Source organism: Schistocerca americana, chromosome 6, assembly GCF_021461395.2.
Source record: "Schistocerca americana isolate TAMUIC-IGC-003095 chromosome 6, iqSchAmer2.1, whole genome shotgun sequence".
Lineage (NCBI taxonomy): Eukaryota > Metazoa > Arthropoda > Insecta > Orthoptera > Acrididae > Schistocerca > Schistocerca americana.
In genome coordinates, this window is record NC_060124.1 from 603,323,545 (window position 1) to 603,339,018 (window position 15,474).

General features: G+C 42.8%; 1 protein-coding gene across 1 annotated transcript in view; it reads left to right on the top strand.

Annotated features, from left to right (window-relative positions):
* The window catches only part of LOC124620339 (clavesin-2), a 63,672-nt gene that overhangs the window by 20,640 nt on the left and 27,558 nt on the right, over positions 1–15,474 (top strand). Inside the window, exon 4 of the mRNA XM_047147013.1 lies at positions 10,848–11,185. Coding sequence (XP_047002969.1) covers positions 10,848–11,185 — 338 coding nt within the window. The remainder of the gene's footprint in view (positions 1–10,847; positions 11,186–15,474) is intronic.

The window sequence follows — 15,474 nt, forward strand, 5'->3', positions numbered from 1 at the left end:
TAACAACGCTAGTAGTTGCCTTTCTCGCTGCATTAGGAGCACATGCGTAACTGATTATTGATCCAAACCCTACTTCAAAAGTAAATCCATAAGGATTTGTCATATTTTGCGTACGAAAACGACAAATTGAACTTGTAGATCATGTCGTGACAGAAAATGAAACCCGCTGAAAAGAATGTTTGTACCTGACACATGTTACAAGCTGCAATTTTTGGCAGACAGAGGGAGTTACGTTATATGTTCAAAATGAACACCAGTAGTTACTAAAAAATGCCATTGTATTCCACAACAGATTGAACTATGGCTGTCAATGTATGTGCTGTAACTGCAACACATGATACTATAGTTTTCACATAGCTTGTTAATTGTAGTTTTGTAGATATACGTCATCCTTGATGGTTCCGCACAGGTAGAAGTCCATAGGTATGTAATCGAGACATGAATTGGCTACTCAATAGAAACTTATCAACCTACTCACAGTCTGCGTAGCGTGTCATTTGAATGGTAGTGAGGAAGGCTTCATCTCGTTCCATGTAAAATATTTCATCCCTACACAGCGTTTGCAGGAGGGCAAAATCCTCGTCTGAAGCATTTCAAGATACAGCTGACGAAATATGGGACTCTCAGAGAAGAGAGGACCAGTCAAACTAACCCAGGGGAGACTGTGTCGCAGATTGAGCCCCAGCAGGCTCACTGCCTTGTCCACATGAGCGTGAAGATCTCCAAGCGCCCAACAGACACAAATGTGACAGTTCTCAGTTCTTTTAAGTTTGAATTGTACCTCTCGAAATCACGCAAATTTCCCTACACATTCCTCTTCCTAGAAAACTGTGTCCCCAAACCATACACAGTATTCAATCTTTTGATTTGAGTCATTTGCATTAATCGCGTCTAACAGTCATGGAATGTACAATTCTACTTACTACATTTAATAATGTGTCTTTCACTTGACTGACAAAATCCCTTTCGAATGCTCCTGCATTCACTGATTTTCATAATGATCACACGAAACATTGTCACAATCCAGTACTCAACACAGGCTTGTGATCGACCACATCTTGTGTTCCAGTATTGTTAGCTGTAGCGGGTAGACTATGTGCTTTGTTGGTGCTGCACATTTTAGCGATTTTGCTCGAGATAAACTTACGTTGCAGTGTTCTGATTCGGCGCGCCAGTGTAAAAGTGTGCACAGAATCAGCCAAGTGGAAAATCCGTGCAATACACACGTTTATTTATAAACAAAAGACAACTTAGAAGTTTTTCCTTGTGTGAGACCGCTTGTACAACATTGTGTTCGATTTAAAGTTCTATATTCGTATATTTTACTGTTCACGTTATGGTCAATTGTAGGCTTAAAGTAAATTGTGCTCTTTTAAATTTTTAAGAACAGTACGCCTCTATCCTCGTTCAAAACAATGTTTGTCTAATTTCATTGCACAATTGCTTGAAAAATAGGTTAGTTTCAGAATTTTCGGGCGCTTACAAAACTATATTTTTGTAAGTTAGTGGTACGAGTATATTGGATATGTAATTTAATTCGTAGCAAGTTTACAGTTCAGCCAAAGTATACATCACTCCTGAATTTCATTGAATGTCAACACGAGTAAACGTGCGTTTTTGAGAATTTGCGGAAGCTGCCGTTGCCCTTTGTATAATCTACGAGCAATTTGTAGCAAACCGGGATTTGTGATTTAGTTACTGTAGCAGATTTACCATCTAATGTTGTGTGTTACATGTAGTTTTGCCCTAAGAGGAGCATGCCTATATACTAACTGAATTTATCGTAAATTAATCCAGTGTTGGAGTTAGCTAATAACTATAATTAACTTCAAAACATATTAGGAAACTAGTAATTTTTACCACAGGTTTTTGTGTTGCCTTAATAAAAATCTCGTTTTATGTATCTGCTTCAATCTTTACAGGAAATTTGCAACTTTTTAGCTCTCCACATTCAAAGATAATGATCAGGTTTAATTTAAAGTTATTTGTTCACTGGCTTGTTATACATTGCACCAGCCAAAATGCAGCCTCACTGCGCGGTTCTCAGACACGAGGTGAGTTGGTTGACGCTCGTAAGCAGCTGGAAATCGCCCTAGACTACTGTCAAACAATTGACAGCTGCTGTGAATCGTTGTGTTGGAAGAGCTCCCTAGAGTGGGCTACCTGTGATGCCTGTACCAAAGGTACCTCACGCACTATCCACTCCAGTGGACCCTGTCTCCTCTGCAGAAAGAACAGGATCTGTCATTACCCGTCCACTTGACTACGAGTGATGTGTCAATGGTAGATCTATGCGTCCTGTACAGGTTGGACAAGGACCATGAAAGACTCAGGGTGTTGTATAGATCCCCCTAATCAACAAGTCTGAGGTGTTGTCTTTCACTGAAGCTGAAACTGACCCAGTGGGACTCACTTCACCTGTTTTGGGGAAACCCGTTTTGTCCGGTGTCAGGAGGAAGCAGATGCTAAAGAGTAGGGCCTATTAACCGTCAGCAGTTCAAAGGAGCGGCGAATGATGAGAAATGGCAGCAAGGGACAGGAAAGGACTCCAGGGGCACTCAGTGTGTATGCCTGGGAGCCTCATTCGGCATGCTGAAGTGGCTATTCTGGCAGCCATTGAGGGAACAGCGTGCAACCAACTGCAGATCGTATCGCACGTTGGAACAAATGGTGTCTGTCAGCTGGGCTCCGAGATCAGTCCGGGGTCATTGCAGTGACTGGCAAAGGAGGTTGATAAGATCGGCCTTGCACGTGGAGTTTCAGTGAAGCTCACAATTTGCAGCATTGTCCCCAGAACTGATTGTGGCCCTTTGGTTCTGAGTCGAGTGAAAGGACTGAACCAGAGACTTTGAAGGTTCTGTGACAAGCTAGGCTGCGACTTCCTGGAATCGCGCTATAGTGTTGAGAACTATAGGGTCCCCCTAAATAGGTGAGATGTGCACTACACATCAGAGGTAGCTGACTGTGTGTGGGGTGCACACAATGGTTTTTAGTGTAGGTGACTCTCCATCCAATCCAGATAACGATAGCTGTAGGAAATCCAAAAGTATCAGTATCACAAAATCCAAAGAAATTATGGACATACGTAAAGGCTGTTACTGACACCAAAATTAGTGTCTAGCCCTTGGTGAATGAGATAGGAAGTGAAATTGAGGGTACCAAACCAAAAGCTGAAATACTTAACTCCGTTTTTCAAATGTTCCTTTACAAAGGAAAACCCAGGGGAATTGCCCCAATTTAATCCTGGTACCACTGAAAAGATGAATTAAATAAGTATTAGTGTTAGTGGCGTTAAGAAACAGCTGAAATCGATAAAATTGAACAAAGCTCTACACTCCAGTGGAATCACTATCAGATTCAATACTGAATTTGTGGTTGAGTTAGCCCCTCTTCTCATATAATATACTGTAGATCCCTCGAACAAAAAGCCGTGCCCAGTTATTGGAAGAAGGCACAGGTCACACCCATCTACAAGAAGGGTGGTAAAAGTGATCCACAAAACTACTGTCCAATATCCTTGACATCGATTTGTTGTAGAATCTTAGAACATATTCTGTGCTCAAACATAATGAGGTATCTTGATCTAGAACTTTTCTCACATGACATACTGAAAGCTTTGGACCAAGGCAAACAGGTGGATGCAGTGTTTCTTGAATTCTGAAAAGCATTTGACTCAGTAGGCCTACCACACCTACTCTTATTGTCAAAAGTACGACCATATGTGGTATCAAGTGAAATTTGTGACTGCATTGAGGATTTTTTTGGTAGGGAGGCTGCACTATGTTATTTTGGATGGAGAGTCGGCGTCAGATGTAGAAACAACTTCGGGTGTGTCCCAGGGAAGTGTGTTGAGACCCTTGCTGTTCATGTTGTATATTAATGACCTTTCAGACAATATTAATAATAAAATCAGGCTTTTTGCAGATATTCAGTTATCTACAATGAAGTACTATCTGAGAAAAGCTACATAAATATTCAAATCTTGATATGATTTCAACATGATGTAGAGATTGCTCTAAATGTTCAGAAATCTAAAAGTTTGAATCTCGCAAAAAGAAAAATCATACTATCGTATGACTGTAAAAAAAAAAAAAAAAAAAAAAAAAAATAATCAATGAGTCACTTTTGGAGTTGGCCAACTCATACAAATACCTGGGTGTAAGACTTTGTAGGGATATAAATTGGAATGATCACATAGGTTCAGTCGCGGGTAAAGTAGGTGGTAGCCTCCGGTTTGTCGCTAGAATGCTGGGGAAGTGCAGTTAGCCTACAAAAGAGTTTGCTCCCAAATCACTTCTGTGACTGATCCTAGTGTACTGCTCAAGTGTGTGGGACCCTTGCCAGATAGGACTAGCAGATGATATAGAACATAACAGAGAAGGTAGCATGAATGGTCACAGGTTTGTTTAATCTGTGGGAGAGTGTCATAGAGATACTGAAGGAATATAAAGCGGGAGACTCTTGAAGACAGATGTAAACTATCCTGAGAAAATCTTTTAACAAAGTTTCAAGAAACAGCTTTAAATGATTTCTCTAGGGACATACTACAACCCACTACATATTGCTCACACAGGTACCATGAGGATAAGATTAGGATAATTTACTGCATGCACTGAGGCATTCAAACAGTCATTCTTCCCACCCTCCATATGTGAATGGAACATGAAGGAACCCTAACAACAGGTACAATGGGACATACCCTCTGCCATGCACCTCATCGTGGTTTGCAGAGTGTAGATGTAGGTGTAGATCTTTAGCAGTTCTGTTGCCTTCAAACTTACTATGAATAGGAGCAGTGGTGCAAGACATCGGTGGCTCCATTTCTAAACATTTGTGGCACTGCCATTGTACCACATGAACGTTATTGTACATCAAGCTCCACTTCAGTGGAGTCTTGCATGCCTCAAATGATAGCCTCACCTCTGCCACTGTTGCCACTTGACTGTTTTCCGGCGTGCTGGTTTGGTGTGCCATCCCCCCCACCCACAATTGCACATCGCAAATTGTCTGTATGACCTGCCTGAGACCAATTTAGGATAAACACATGTCATTATTTGTTAGGCTTGTGGGTACTGGTTCTACCTTTCAGTGTGTAACCTGATTCGTTTCACACAGCTGAAGGCTCCCCTTCCAGGTGGGATTTATGGAAGTCATCAGGGCACTAAAGAGCAGTAATTCTGCCGCTATGATGGTGTGTCTTGCAGATATTTAAAATCTCATGCTGCCTTGATAGGATTACCTTCAAGCTCTCTTTGTAATCAATCAGTGGATTAGGCTGTATTTTCTGACAGACTTAAATATCCTGACCTCTCCAAAAGTGGAGATAAACAAACCACCTCTGCTTACAGACTTAGCCTATATCATTCCTGCCATTCTATTCAAAAATGTTTGAGAATGTGACCTACAATAAAATACTGACTCATGTAACTGAGCAGAAGTTGTTAACTGCCTCTCATTTTGGCTTTCACAAATGATTCTCAAAACACAATGGAATGAAGGATCTCAGAATGGAAGTGCTAGTAGATCTAAACAAGAATTAGTGTCCTGGTAGTATATTCTGTGACCTTGCTAAAGTGCTTGAATCTGTGGGTCAAAAAATTCTACTTAGTAAACTAAAGCATTATACCATTAATAGTGCTGCTCTTCCACAGATGGAAACATTAACAGCATTCCTTGTGCACTGATGGAATATTGCCTCCATAACAGGAAGCAGAGGCTCTCATTAATAGACTGTATGTGCATGTGAAAATAGCCTCAGAGTGGGAGAACATAACATACGGTGTGCCACTGCGATTGGTATGAGGCTCACTCTCATTTCTGACCTACATAAATGACCCTTGATTGACTCTAGTGAACAGTTCAAAAACTACAATGTTTCCTGGCGACAGAACTGCACTAACAAAGGGTTGAATCTCAGCCCTAGCAGACACAGATCATGTGACAGCTGAACAGCGCTGCTAGGGGTTCACAACTAACAGTTTTAAGCCTTATCCTCAGAAAGGCTCATCTCATGTATTTACAAACAAGCAATAATGATCTTTTAGCACCACAAGTGGACAGTAATGGTCATATGCTGAATGAAGCACTGTGTGTAAAATTCCTTGGGGTCTATCTGGATAACAAGTCAAAATGGAGTTGAGACACAGATAAACTAATCGCTAGGCTGAGTTCAGCGAGTTATGCTCTTATCAGTGTCTATCCCTCTGTTCTTACCTAAAGACAAGTGTGTTGGCTCATTTGGCATGTTTTAATTCCTGTTTTGCTCATGGAATTATCTTTTAGAGCAATGCACTTAAAATAAACAAGCTGTTTGTTCACCAGAAGTGAGCAGTAAGAATGTTGTGCAAAAATAACTGTACATGTTGCAGAAGCTTTTTGGAAAATATCAGAACTCTAACCCTCACTTTTCAGTACATTTAGTGCTTAATGGTTTGTGTTGCTGATAATAAAAATTAGTTTCAACTGAACTGTGATACATGGAGTTACGTACTCTGGAGGCAAGGGATTGAACAAGGGCCCAAGAAATTGGAGTCCTTATCAGTTAAGGAATAAAATTAAAAGCGTACCTCATTAGCTAGTCTTTTTTACAAATTATCTGAATTTACAGACTGAAAGGTTCTGTTAGTAAAGGGCAAGTACCAATGTTTGTTGTGTGTGTGTGTGTGTGTGTGTGCACATGCGTGCGTGTGTGTGTGTCTGAGGTGGCCAGGGGGGGGGAGTTCGTGTTAGGAATGCTCAACAGTGTGGTTATTGGCACACATATGAAATTAATGGAGCCAAATGTTGTTAAAAACAGAGGAAATGCAAGAAAATAGGCACAAACAAAATCTGAGATAAAATCAAACTCACCCTCCCCCATTCTCACCCACGCTCACCAGCTTGATCAAATTGTGAAAGATAGCATTAAAATTGTTCAGATGTTTTAAGACTGATCTACACTCCTGGAAATTGAAATAAGAACACCGTGAATTCATTGTCCCAGGAAGGGGAAACTTTATTGACACATTCCTGGGGTCAGATACATCACGTGATCACACTTACAGAACTACAGGCACATAGACACAGGCAACAGAGCATGCACAATGTCGGCACTAGTACAGTGTATATCCACCTTTCGCAGCAATGCAGGCTGCTATTCTCCCATGGAGACGATCGTAGAGATGCTGGATGTAGTCCTGTGGAACGGCTTGCCATGCCATTTCCACCTGGTGCCTCAGTTGGACCAGCGTTCGTGCTGGACGTGCAGACCGCGTGAGACGACGCTTCATCCAGTCCCAAACATGCTCAATGGGGGACAGATCCGGAGATCTTGCTGGCCAGGGTAGTTGACTTACACCTTCTAGAGCACGTTGGGTGGCACGGGATACATGTGGACGTGCATTGTCCTGTTGGAACAGCAAGTTCCCTTGCCGGTCTAGGAATGGTAGAACGATGGGTTCGATGACGGTTTGGATGTACCGTGCACTATTCAGTGTCCCCTCGACGATCACCAGTGGTGTACGGCCAGTGTAGGAGATCGCTCCCCACACCATGATGCCGGGTGTTGGCCCTGGCCGGCCGAAGTGGCCGTGCGGTTAAAGGCGCTGCAGTCTGGAACCGCAAGACCGCTACGGTCGCAGGTTCGAATCCTGCCTCGGGCATGGATGTTTGTGATGTCCTTAGGTTAGTTAGGTTTAACTAGTTCTAAGTTCTAGGGGACTAATGACCTCAGCAGTTGAGTCCCATAGTGCTCAGAGCCATTTGAACCATTTTTGTTGGCCCTGTGTGCCTCGGTCGTATGCAGTCCTGATTGTGGCGCTCACCTGCACGGCACCAAACACGCATACGACCATCATTGGCACCAAGGCAGAAGCGACTCTCATCGCTGAAGACGACACGTCTCCATTCGTCCCTCCATTCACGCCTGTCGCGACACCACTGGAGGCGGGCTGCACGATGTTGGGGCGTGAGCAGAAGACGGCCTAACGGTGTGTGGGACCGTAGCCCAGCTTCATGGAGACGGTTGCAAATGGTCCTCGCCGATACCCCAGGAGCAACAGTGTCCCTAATTTGCTGGGAAGTGGCGGTGCGGTCCCCTACTGCATTGCGTAGGATCCTACGGTCTTGGCGTGCATCCGTGCGTCGCTGCGGTCCGGTCCCAGGTCGACGGGCACGTGCACCTTCCGCCGACCACTGGCGACAACATCGATGTACTGTGGAGACCTCACGCCCCACGTGTTGAGCAATTCGGCGGTACGTCCACCCGGCCTCCCGCATGCCCACTATACGCCCTCGCTCAAAGTCCGTCAACTGCACATACGGTTCACGTCCATGCTGTCGCGGCATGCTACCAGTGTTAAAGACTGGGATGGAGCTCCGTATGCCACGGCAAACTGGCTGACACTGACGGCGGCGGTGCACAAATGCTGCGCAGCTAGCGCCATTCGACGGCCAACACCGCGGTTCCTGGTGTGTCCGCTGTGCCGTGCGTGTGATCATTGCTTGTACAGCCCTCTCGCAGTGTCCAGAGCAAGTATGGTGGGTCTGACACACCGGTGTCAATGTGTTCTTTTTTCCATTTCCAGGAGTGTATTACAAAAAACACAGATGGTCTGGCCACCCTGGGTTCACATTGAAAACATCGTCCTAAAATTTTTGAAAGCAAGTTAGACAATTCACAAAAACTTAAAAGTCACACCACATTCATTTGATTGTCAATTAAAATAGAGCACAAATCTATCATCAAATGAGCTGTCGCCATTAGGTCTGAAACTAAAACACAGTCTAGTAAAATGGGGCCAACTTGATCTCTACACAAAAACCACCACACATTGAAGGGTCCTCTCACTGGAGCATGAAGCCGTGCATCATAGGGCTGTGGCCTATGCGAAGATGAGTAAGGAGGGCCTCATTCCACCCACGTGACTAGGAGGAGATACACTACAGTCTCACTGTGTAAAATTCCTCCCGGCCACTTTATTCTCATCGACGTGTGATCTTGCACCTCGACAGTGAGGTGATAATGTGCAGGGGGGGATGGGGGGCACACTGAATTACCTGAGAATCGTAATGTGCCTCCTTGGCTTATGAACCTACCCTTTCAATCCCCTTAATACCCTTGTGTCCTGGAACCTAGCAGAAAGACATCTCCTTCCCCCTCCTCTGTAGATGGAAGAGAGCATCCTGAAAATTCTGTACCACTTTATCTGCTGAGTACAAGCATTCTTGAGAGTGAAGGGCACTCAGGAAGTCATAACAGACAGGGAATTTTTTACTGAAAACAAGGGCAGAAGCATTATAGAAAGTGAAGGGCACTGAGGGAGACATAACAGACAAAGAATTTAGTACTCGAAACACATCTCATCTGCTCCAGTGCCTGCAAGACTGCATATAATTCAATATTAGAGGCAGTAAAGTCTTGAGACAGTTGGATTCCTGATGACATGATCAAGGAAAACAGCAGAGCAACCAATGGAGTCTCCCTGTTTAGATGGCTCAACCATAAATACAGCTACAGAGTTGTGGTGCTCAGTTAAAATGTCATAAAATAATGTATTGAAAACACATGCAGGAGTCAGCCTCTCCCCTATTGCACTAAATCTTAAATTACTCTGGACTTCTGCAGTAACCAGTGTGCCAGGTGGTTAAAACCCTGGATTTATGGTTGTACTTACTCCACACCAGGTGACTTTAAAGCTGTATGACAAATTTTGTTTTGAAGGTAAGACCACTTGAGCTGTAAGACCTTCATTTATAGGCATAACTGGTTTTTCAGCATTTCAGCTGCACCACTAGGTGCAATAAAATCAAGTCATGTTCCAGTCAAGAAAAGAGAATGGGACGACCCAGTGTTAGTCGGCACTTTATTTGCTAAGCAGTGGATGTCAAAAAAAATTGATGAATATGAATGCAGAGTTATCCCATCCTCTTTTCTGAATTGGAGCATTACTTGACTTTGTTGCACTGGTAGTGCAGCTGAAAATTCTGTACTCTTCATTTGCATAAATAAATTAATTGAAGCTGAAGCAAGCTTCTCTTCAAATTGATATGTCCAGGCTGTGGCTGCCCTGACTACAAAGCCTGCTCTATGACAAGTAATGTACTATAAATAGGACTCAGTGTTAATAGCTGTAAAAAACGTTTGTTTAGAAAAATACTGTTGTTGTCAAGTAAATATTCAGGTACTAATAGCAAATAAACACCAGTTGTATCATAACACTGAAGAGGCATTAGCTTTTTTAAAGTGGCAACTTTCTTACTGTTTTAGTAAATTGATGCACCAGTCACAGATTAGGGCTTAGGCCTGTTCCAACTGACCAACTGGTACTAACAAGGCAGTATCAGGAGTGGTCTATGATCGTGGGACATGTTAACAGCGTGTTGCCAATCCTTTCCAGCCCTTAGTGCCAGTGCACGAATCCTGATGATGTCACTGCTTCGTTATTTGAGCATCTCCTGATTTGGCCTTTCAAGGGATAAGTGGACTTCGTTCCAGATCATGCTACCTCCAGAAAAAAATCTTTGTAGGTATCAGGAGTCAAACCCAGATACTTCCACACTGATAGCTACAACACTAAATATTCGGCTATGGTGGCTGTCCTTACCGATTTACATGATTAAATTTAATTGCCATAAACATGAATAGTATTGATAGTTTAGTGACAGCTTATTGTTAATACAGTATACACTTTCAGTTTCTATGATGTTTTTGTCATGTGTTAACATGTAGTTTGACTCACTGCACATCCCTGCAGTGTCTCCTTCTGGATTGGTTGTACATAACATGAATGAATATGTGAATGAATGAATGAACGGAACACAATATGTAAAAGTATGTCTGAGTTCACAGACGTGAAACTTTGTTGCAGATGGGCCACGGAGACTGTGGTGTGAAAGCTGAGGAGGAGGATGAGGTGACTCTGCCAGCAGCGCTGCAGGAGGAAGCGGCACGCGAGCTCCGCGAGGACGCGTCAGTGCGTGCCCACGGCCTGCAGCAGATGCGCTCCTGGCTTCGCACTCACCCGGCCATCCGCAACTGCCGTACTGATGCTCCCTTCCTGTTGCGCTTCTTGCGCACCAAGAAGTTCAGTGTGCCGCTCGCGCAGGACATGCTCGAGCGCTACCTCACTGTGCGCCAGCTCTATCCGCACTGGTTCCGTGGGCTCGACGTCGACGACCCCGACCTGTCCGATGTACTCGACAGTGGGTGAGTGTAGTGGACTTCTCTCTGGTATCACCAAAAGTCATTGTATTGGGCTGCTGTGGCCTGTAACAAACAGTAGGGTGGTGACGTGTGATGTGGAGGCTGCCATTTGAGCTTTACTAATGAAAGCTGTGTCAGCCACCGGAATTTGTCTGGCACCTCCAGACTGTGTGCCAACATCTCACTTTCCATCTCTTTTGTTAAACTGGGACATTAAACTTTTTGGCGGTACCTACCCGGTAGCTGTGCTTGTTAGCATACCATTTCCAAGATTTGGGCAGCTGCACCGACCCTAGGTCGAATCTGCCTGGCAGAGGACCGGTGTGCTGGCCAGCCTGCATGTGGTTTTTAGGTGGTTATCCACATCTGACTAGGTGAATGCCAGGCTGGTATCCAAGTACTGAGCTTCAGTTACACGATTTTCAAAGATTTGGAAAATGTTTACATACTCCTACATGTATTCCTCCCAGGGGTGGGGGTAATGGGGTGGTGACAGGAAGGGCACCTGGCCATGCATTAATTAACTATGCCAAATCCAATAGTAACCATGCTGATCCCATGTAAATGTGAGACAAAAGCAAAGGAAAAACCAGAGAAAAGAAGTTTAAACTTAGTGATTGTCCTGGTGCTATTTAATAGGGTTTTAGACTGGAAAGCACAGGACCAGTGCCAGACCAAACATTTCAGAAGATAAAGGGGTCATGTTTGAGGAATACAGATGCTTCACTCAGAAACAAATGTTACAGCAATTAAGATTAATAATGTTATAATATTGAGGCTTCAAGAGAGCTTGCAAATGATCACCTCCATTGCTCAGGGAACTGTCCAAACACAACTCAAGTTTTGTAGAACTTTTCACAAAAGATGAAGGCTGATGGACCAACCTGTATGGCATCCTCTGACGAACCAATATGTGGTAATCACGAGGTGATTACTATGGACTGTAAGGCAGGCAATCCAACACCTGCCATTCAAAAGAACACAGAGCATCCTGTATTGCTTTAGTATTGTGCAACCTCATATTATCATGAAGCAAAATCACAACTTTTTTATTGATATCCCCTAGATATTGAAGAACAAGTCGACTTCTCCAGCTACAGAAAATGGTTGAGCCTCCACCTCTAGAGAGCAGGAAAGCTGGTACTGATGGAGAAGATCCTTTTTGCTTGTATTTCTACCTTCACAATACATGATGGTCACCCATTTCTTCCCCTATTCTCTTCTCACTTGCTTGTCTATTTTATCTTGTTTGTTGTTGTGGTCCTCAGTGCAGAGACTGGTTCGATGCAGCTCTCCCTGCTACTCTATCTTGTGCAAGCTTGTTCATCTCCAGGTAACTACTGCAACCTACATCCTTCTGAATCTGCTTAGTGTATTCATCCCTTGGTCTCCCTCTATGATTTTTACCCTCCACGCTCCCCTCCAATACTAAATTGGTGATCCTTTGATGCCTCAGACCATGTCCTACCAACCGATCCCTTCTTCTAGTCAAGTTGTGCCACAAACTTCTCTTCTCACCAGTTCTATTCAGTACTTCCTCATTAGTTACGTGTTCTACCCATCTAATCTTCAGCATTCTTCTGTAGCGCCACATTTTGAAAGCTTCTATTCCTTCTTCTCTAAACTATTTATCATGCATGTTTCACTTCCGTACATGGCTACACTCCACACAAATACTTTCAGAAAAGGCCTCCAGACACTTAAATCAATACTTGATGTTAACAAATTTCTCTTCTTCACATACACTTTCCTTGCCATAGTCAGTCTACATTTTGTATCCCCTATGCTTCGACCATCATCAGTTATTTTGCTTCCCAAATAGCAAACCTCATTTACTACTTTACATGTCTCATTTCCTAATCTGATTCCCTCTGCATCACTTGATTTAATTTGACTACATGCCTTTATCCTCATTTTGCTATAGTTGATGTTCATCTTATATCCTCCTTTCAAGACACTGTCCATTCTGTTCAGCTGCTCTTCCAGATCCTTTGCTGTGTCTGACAGAATTACAATATCATCAGCAAACCTCGCTTGCTCAATACCAGATTGAATAACATCTGGGATAGACTACCCCCTTCTCAACCACTGCTTCCCTTTCATGCCCCTTGACTCTTATAACTGCATCTGGTTTCTGTACAAAGTGTAAATAGCCTTTCGCTCCCTGTATTTGACCTGCCACCTTCAGAATTTGAAAGGGAATATTCTAGTCAACATTGTCAAAAGCTTTCTTTAAGTCTACAAATGCTAGAAATGTAGAAATATCAACATTTTCAAAAGCTTTCTTTACTACAAATGCTAGAAATGTAGATTTGCCTTTCCTTAATCTATCTTCTAAGCTAAGTATAGCCTCGCGTGTTCCAACATTTTTACGGAATCCAAACTCATCTTCCCTGAAGTCTGCCTCCAACAGTTTTTCCATTCAACTGTAAAGAATTCGCATTAGTATTTTGCAGCCGTGACTTATCAAACTGATATTTTGGTAATTTTCACACCTGTCAACACCTGCTTTCTTTGGGATTCGAATTATTATATTCTTCTTGAAGTCTGAGGGAATTTCCCTTGTCTCATACATCTTGCTCACCAGATGATAGAGTTTTGTCAGGACTGGCTCTCCCAAGGCTGTCAGTAGTTCTAATGGAATGTTGTCTACTCCCGGGGCCTTGTTTCGACTTAGGTCTTTCAGTGCTCTGTCAAACTCTTCACGCAGTATCATATCTCCCATTTCATCTTCATGTATGTCCTCTTTCACTTCTATAATATTACCATCAAGTACATTGCCTCTATATACTCCTTCCACATTTATGCTTTCTCTTCTTTGCTTGGAACCGGTTTTCCACATGAGCTGTTGATATTCATACAGGCAGTTCTCTTTTCTCCAAAGTTCTCTTTAATTTTGCTGTAGGCAGCATCTATCCTACCCCTGGTGATATTTGCCTCTGCATCCTTACATTTGTCCTCCAGCCATCCCTGCTTAGCCATTTTGCACTTTCTGTTGATCTCATTTTTGAGACGTTTGTATTCCTTTTTGCCTGTTTCATTTACACCATTATTATATTTTCTCGTTTCATCTATTAAATTCAATATCTCTTCTGTTACCCAAGGATGTCTACTAGCTCTCATCTTTCTGTATACTTGATCCTTTGCTGCCTTCACTATTTCATCTCTCAAAGCTACCTGTTTTTCTTGTACTGTATTTCCTTCCCTCATTCTTGTAAATCGCTCCCCAATGCTCTCCCTGAAACTCTCTACAACCTCTGGTTCTTTCAGTTTATCCAATACCCATCTCCTTAAACTCCCACCTTTTTGCAGTTTCTTCAGTTTTAACCTGCAGTTTGGAACCAATAGCTTATGGTCAGAGTCCACATCTGCTCCTGGAAATGTCTTACAATTTAAAACCTGGTTCCAAAATCTGTCTTACCATTATATAATCTATCTGAAACCTTCCAGTGTCTCCAGGCCTCTTCCCTGTGTACAAATGTCTTTCATGATTCTTAAACCAAGTGTTGGTTGTGATTAAGTTATGCTCTGTGCAAAATTCTACCAGGTGGCTTCTTCTTTCATTCCTTACCCCCACTCCATATTCACTTTCTATTTTTCCTTCTCTTCCTTTTCTTACTATTTAATTCCAGTCCCCGACGACTATTAAATTTTTGTCTCCCTTCACTATCTGAATAATTTCTTTTATCACATCATACATTTCTTCAGTCTCTTCATCATCTGATCTAGTTGGCATATAAACTTGTATTACTGTGGTAGGCATGGGCTTCGTGTCTATCATGGCAACAATAATGTGTTCACTGTGCTGTTCATAGTAGCTTACCCAAGCTCCTATTTTTTTTATTCATTACTGAATCTACTCCTGCATTACCCCTATTTGATTTTGTATTCATAACCCTGAATTCACCTGACCAGAAGTCTTGTTATTCCTGCCACCGAACTTCACTAATTCTCGCTATGCCTAACTTTAACCTATCCATTTCCTTTTTTTAAATTTTCTATCCAACCTGCTGGATTAATACATCTCACATTCCTCGCTCCTATCCATAGAATGTCAGTCTTATTTCTCCTGACAACAACATCCTCCTGAGTAGTCACACCTGGAGATCCAAATGGGACACTATTTTACCTCCAGAATATTGTACCAAGAGGACGCCACCATCATTTAAACATACAGTAAAGCTGCATGCCCTTGGGAAAAATTATGGCTTCAGCTTCCCCTTGCTTTCAACTGTTCACATTACCAGCACAGCAAGGCTGTTGTGGTTAATGTTACAAGGCCAGATCAGTCA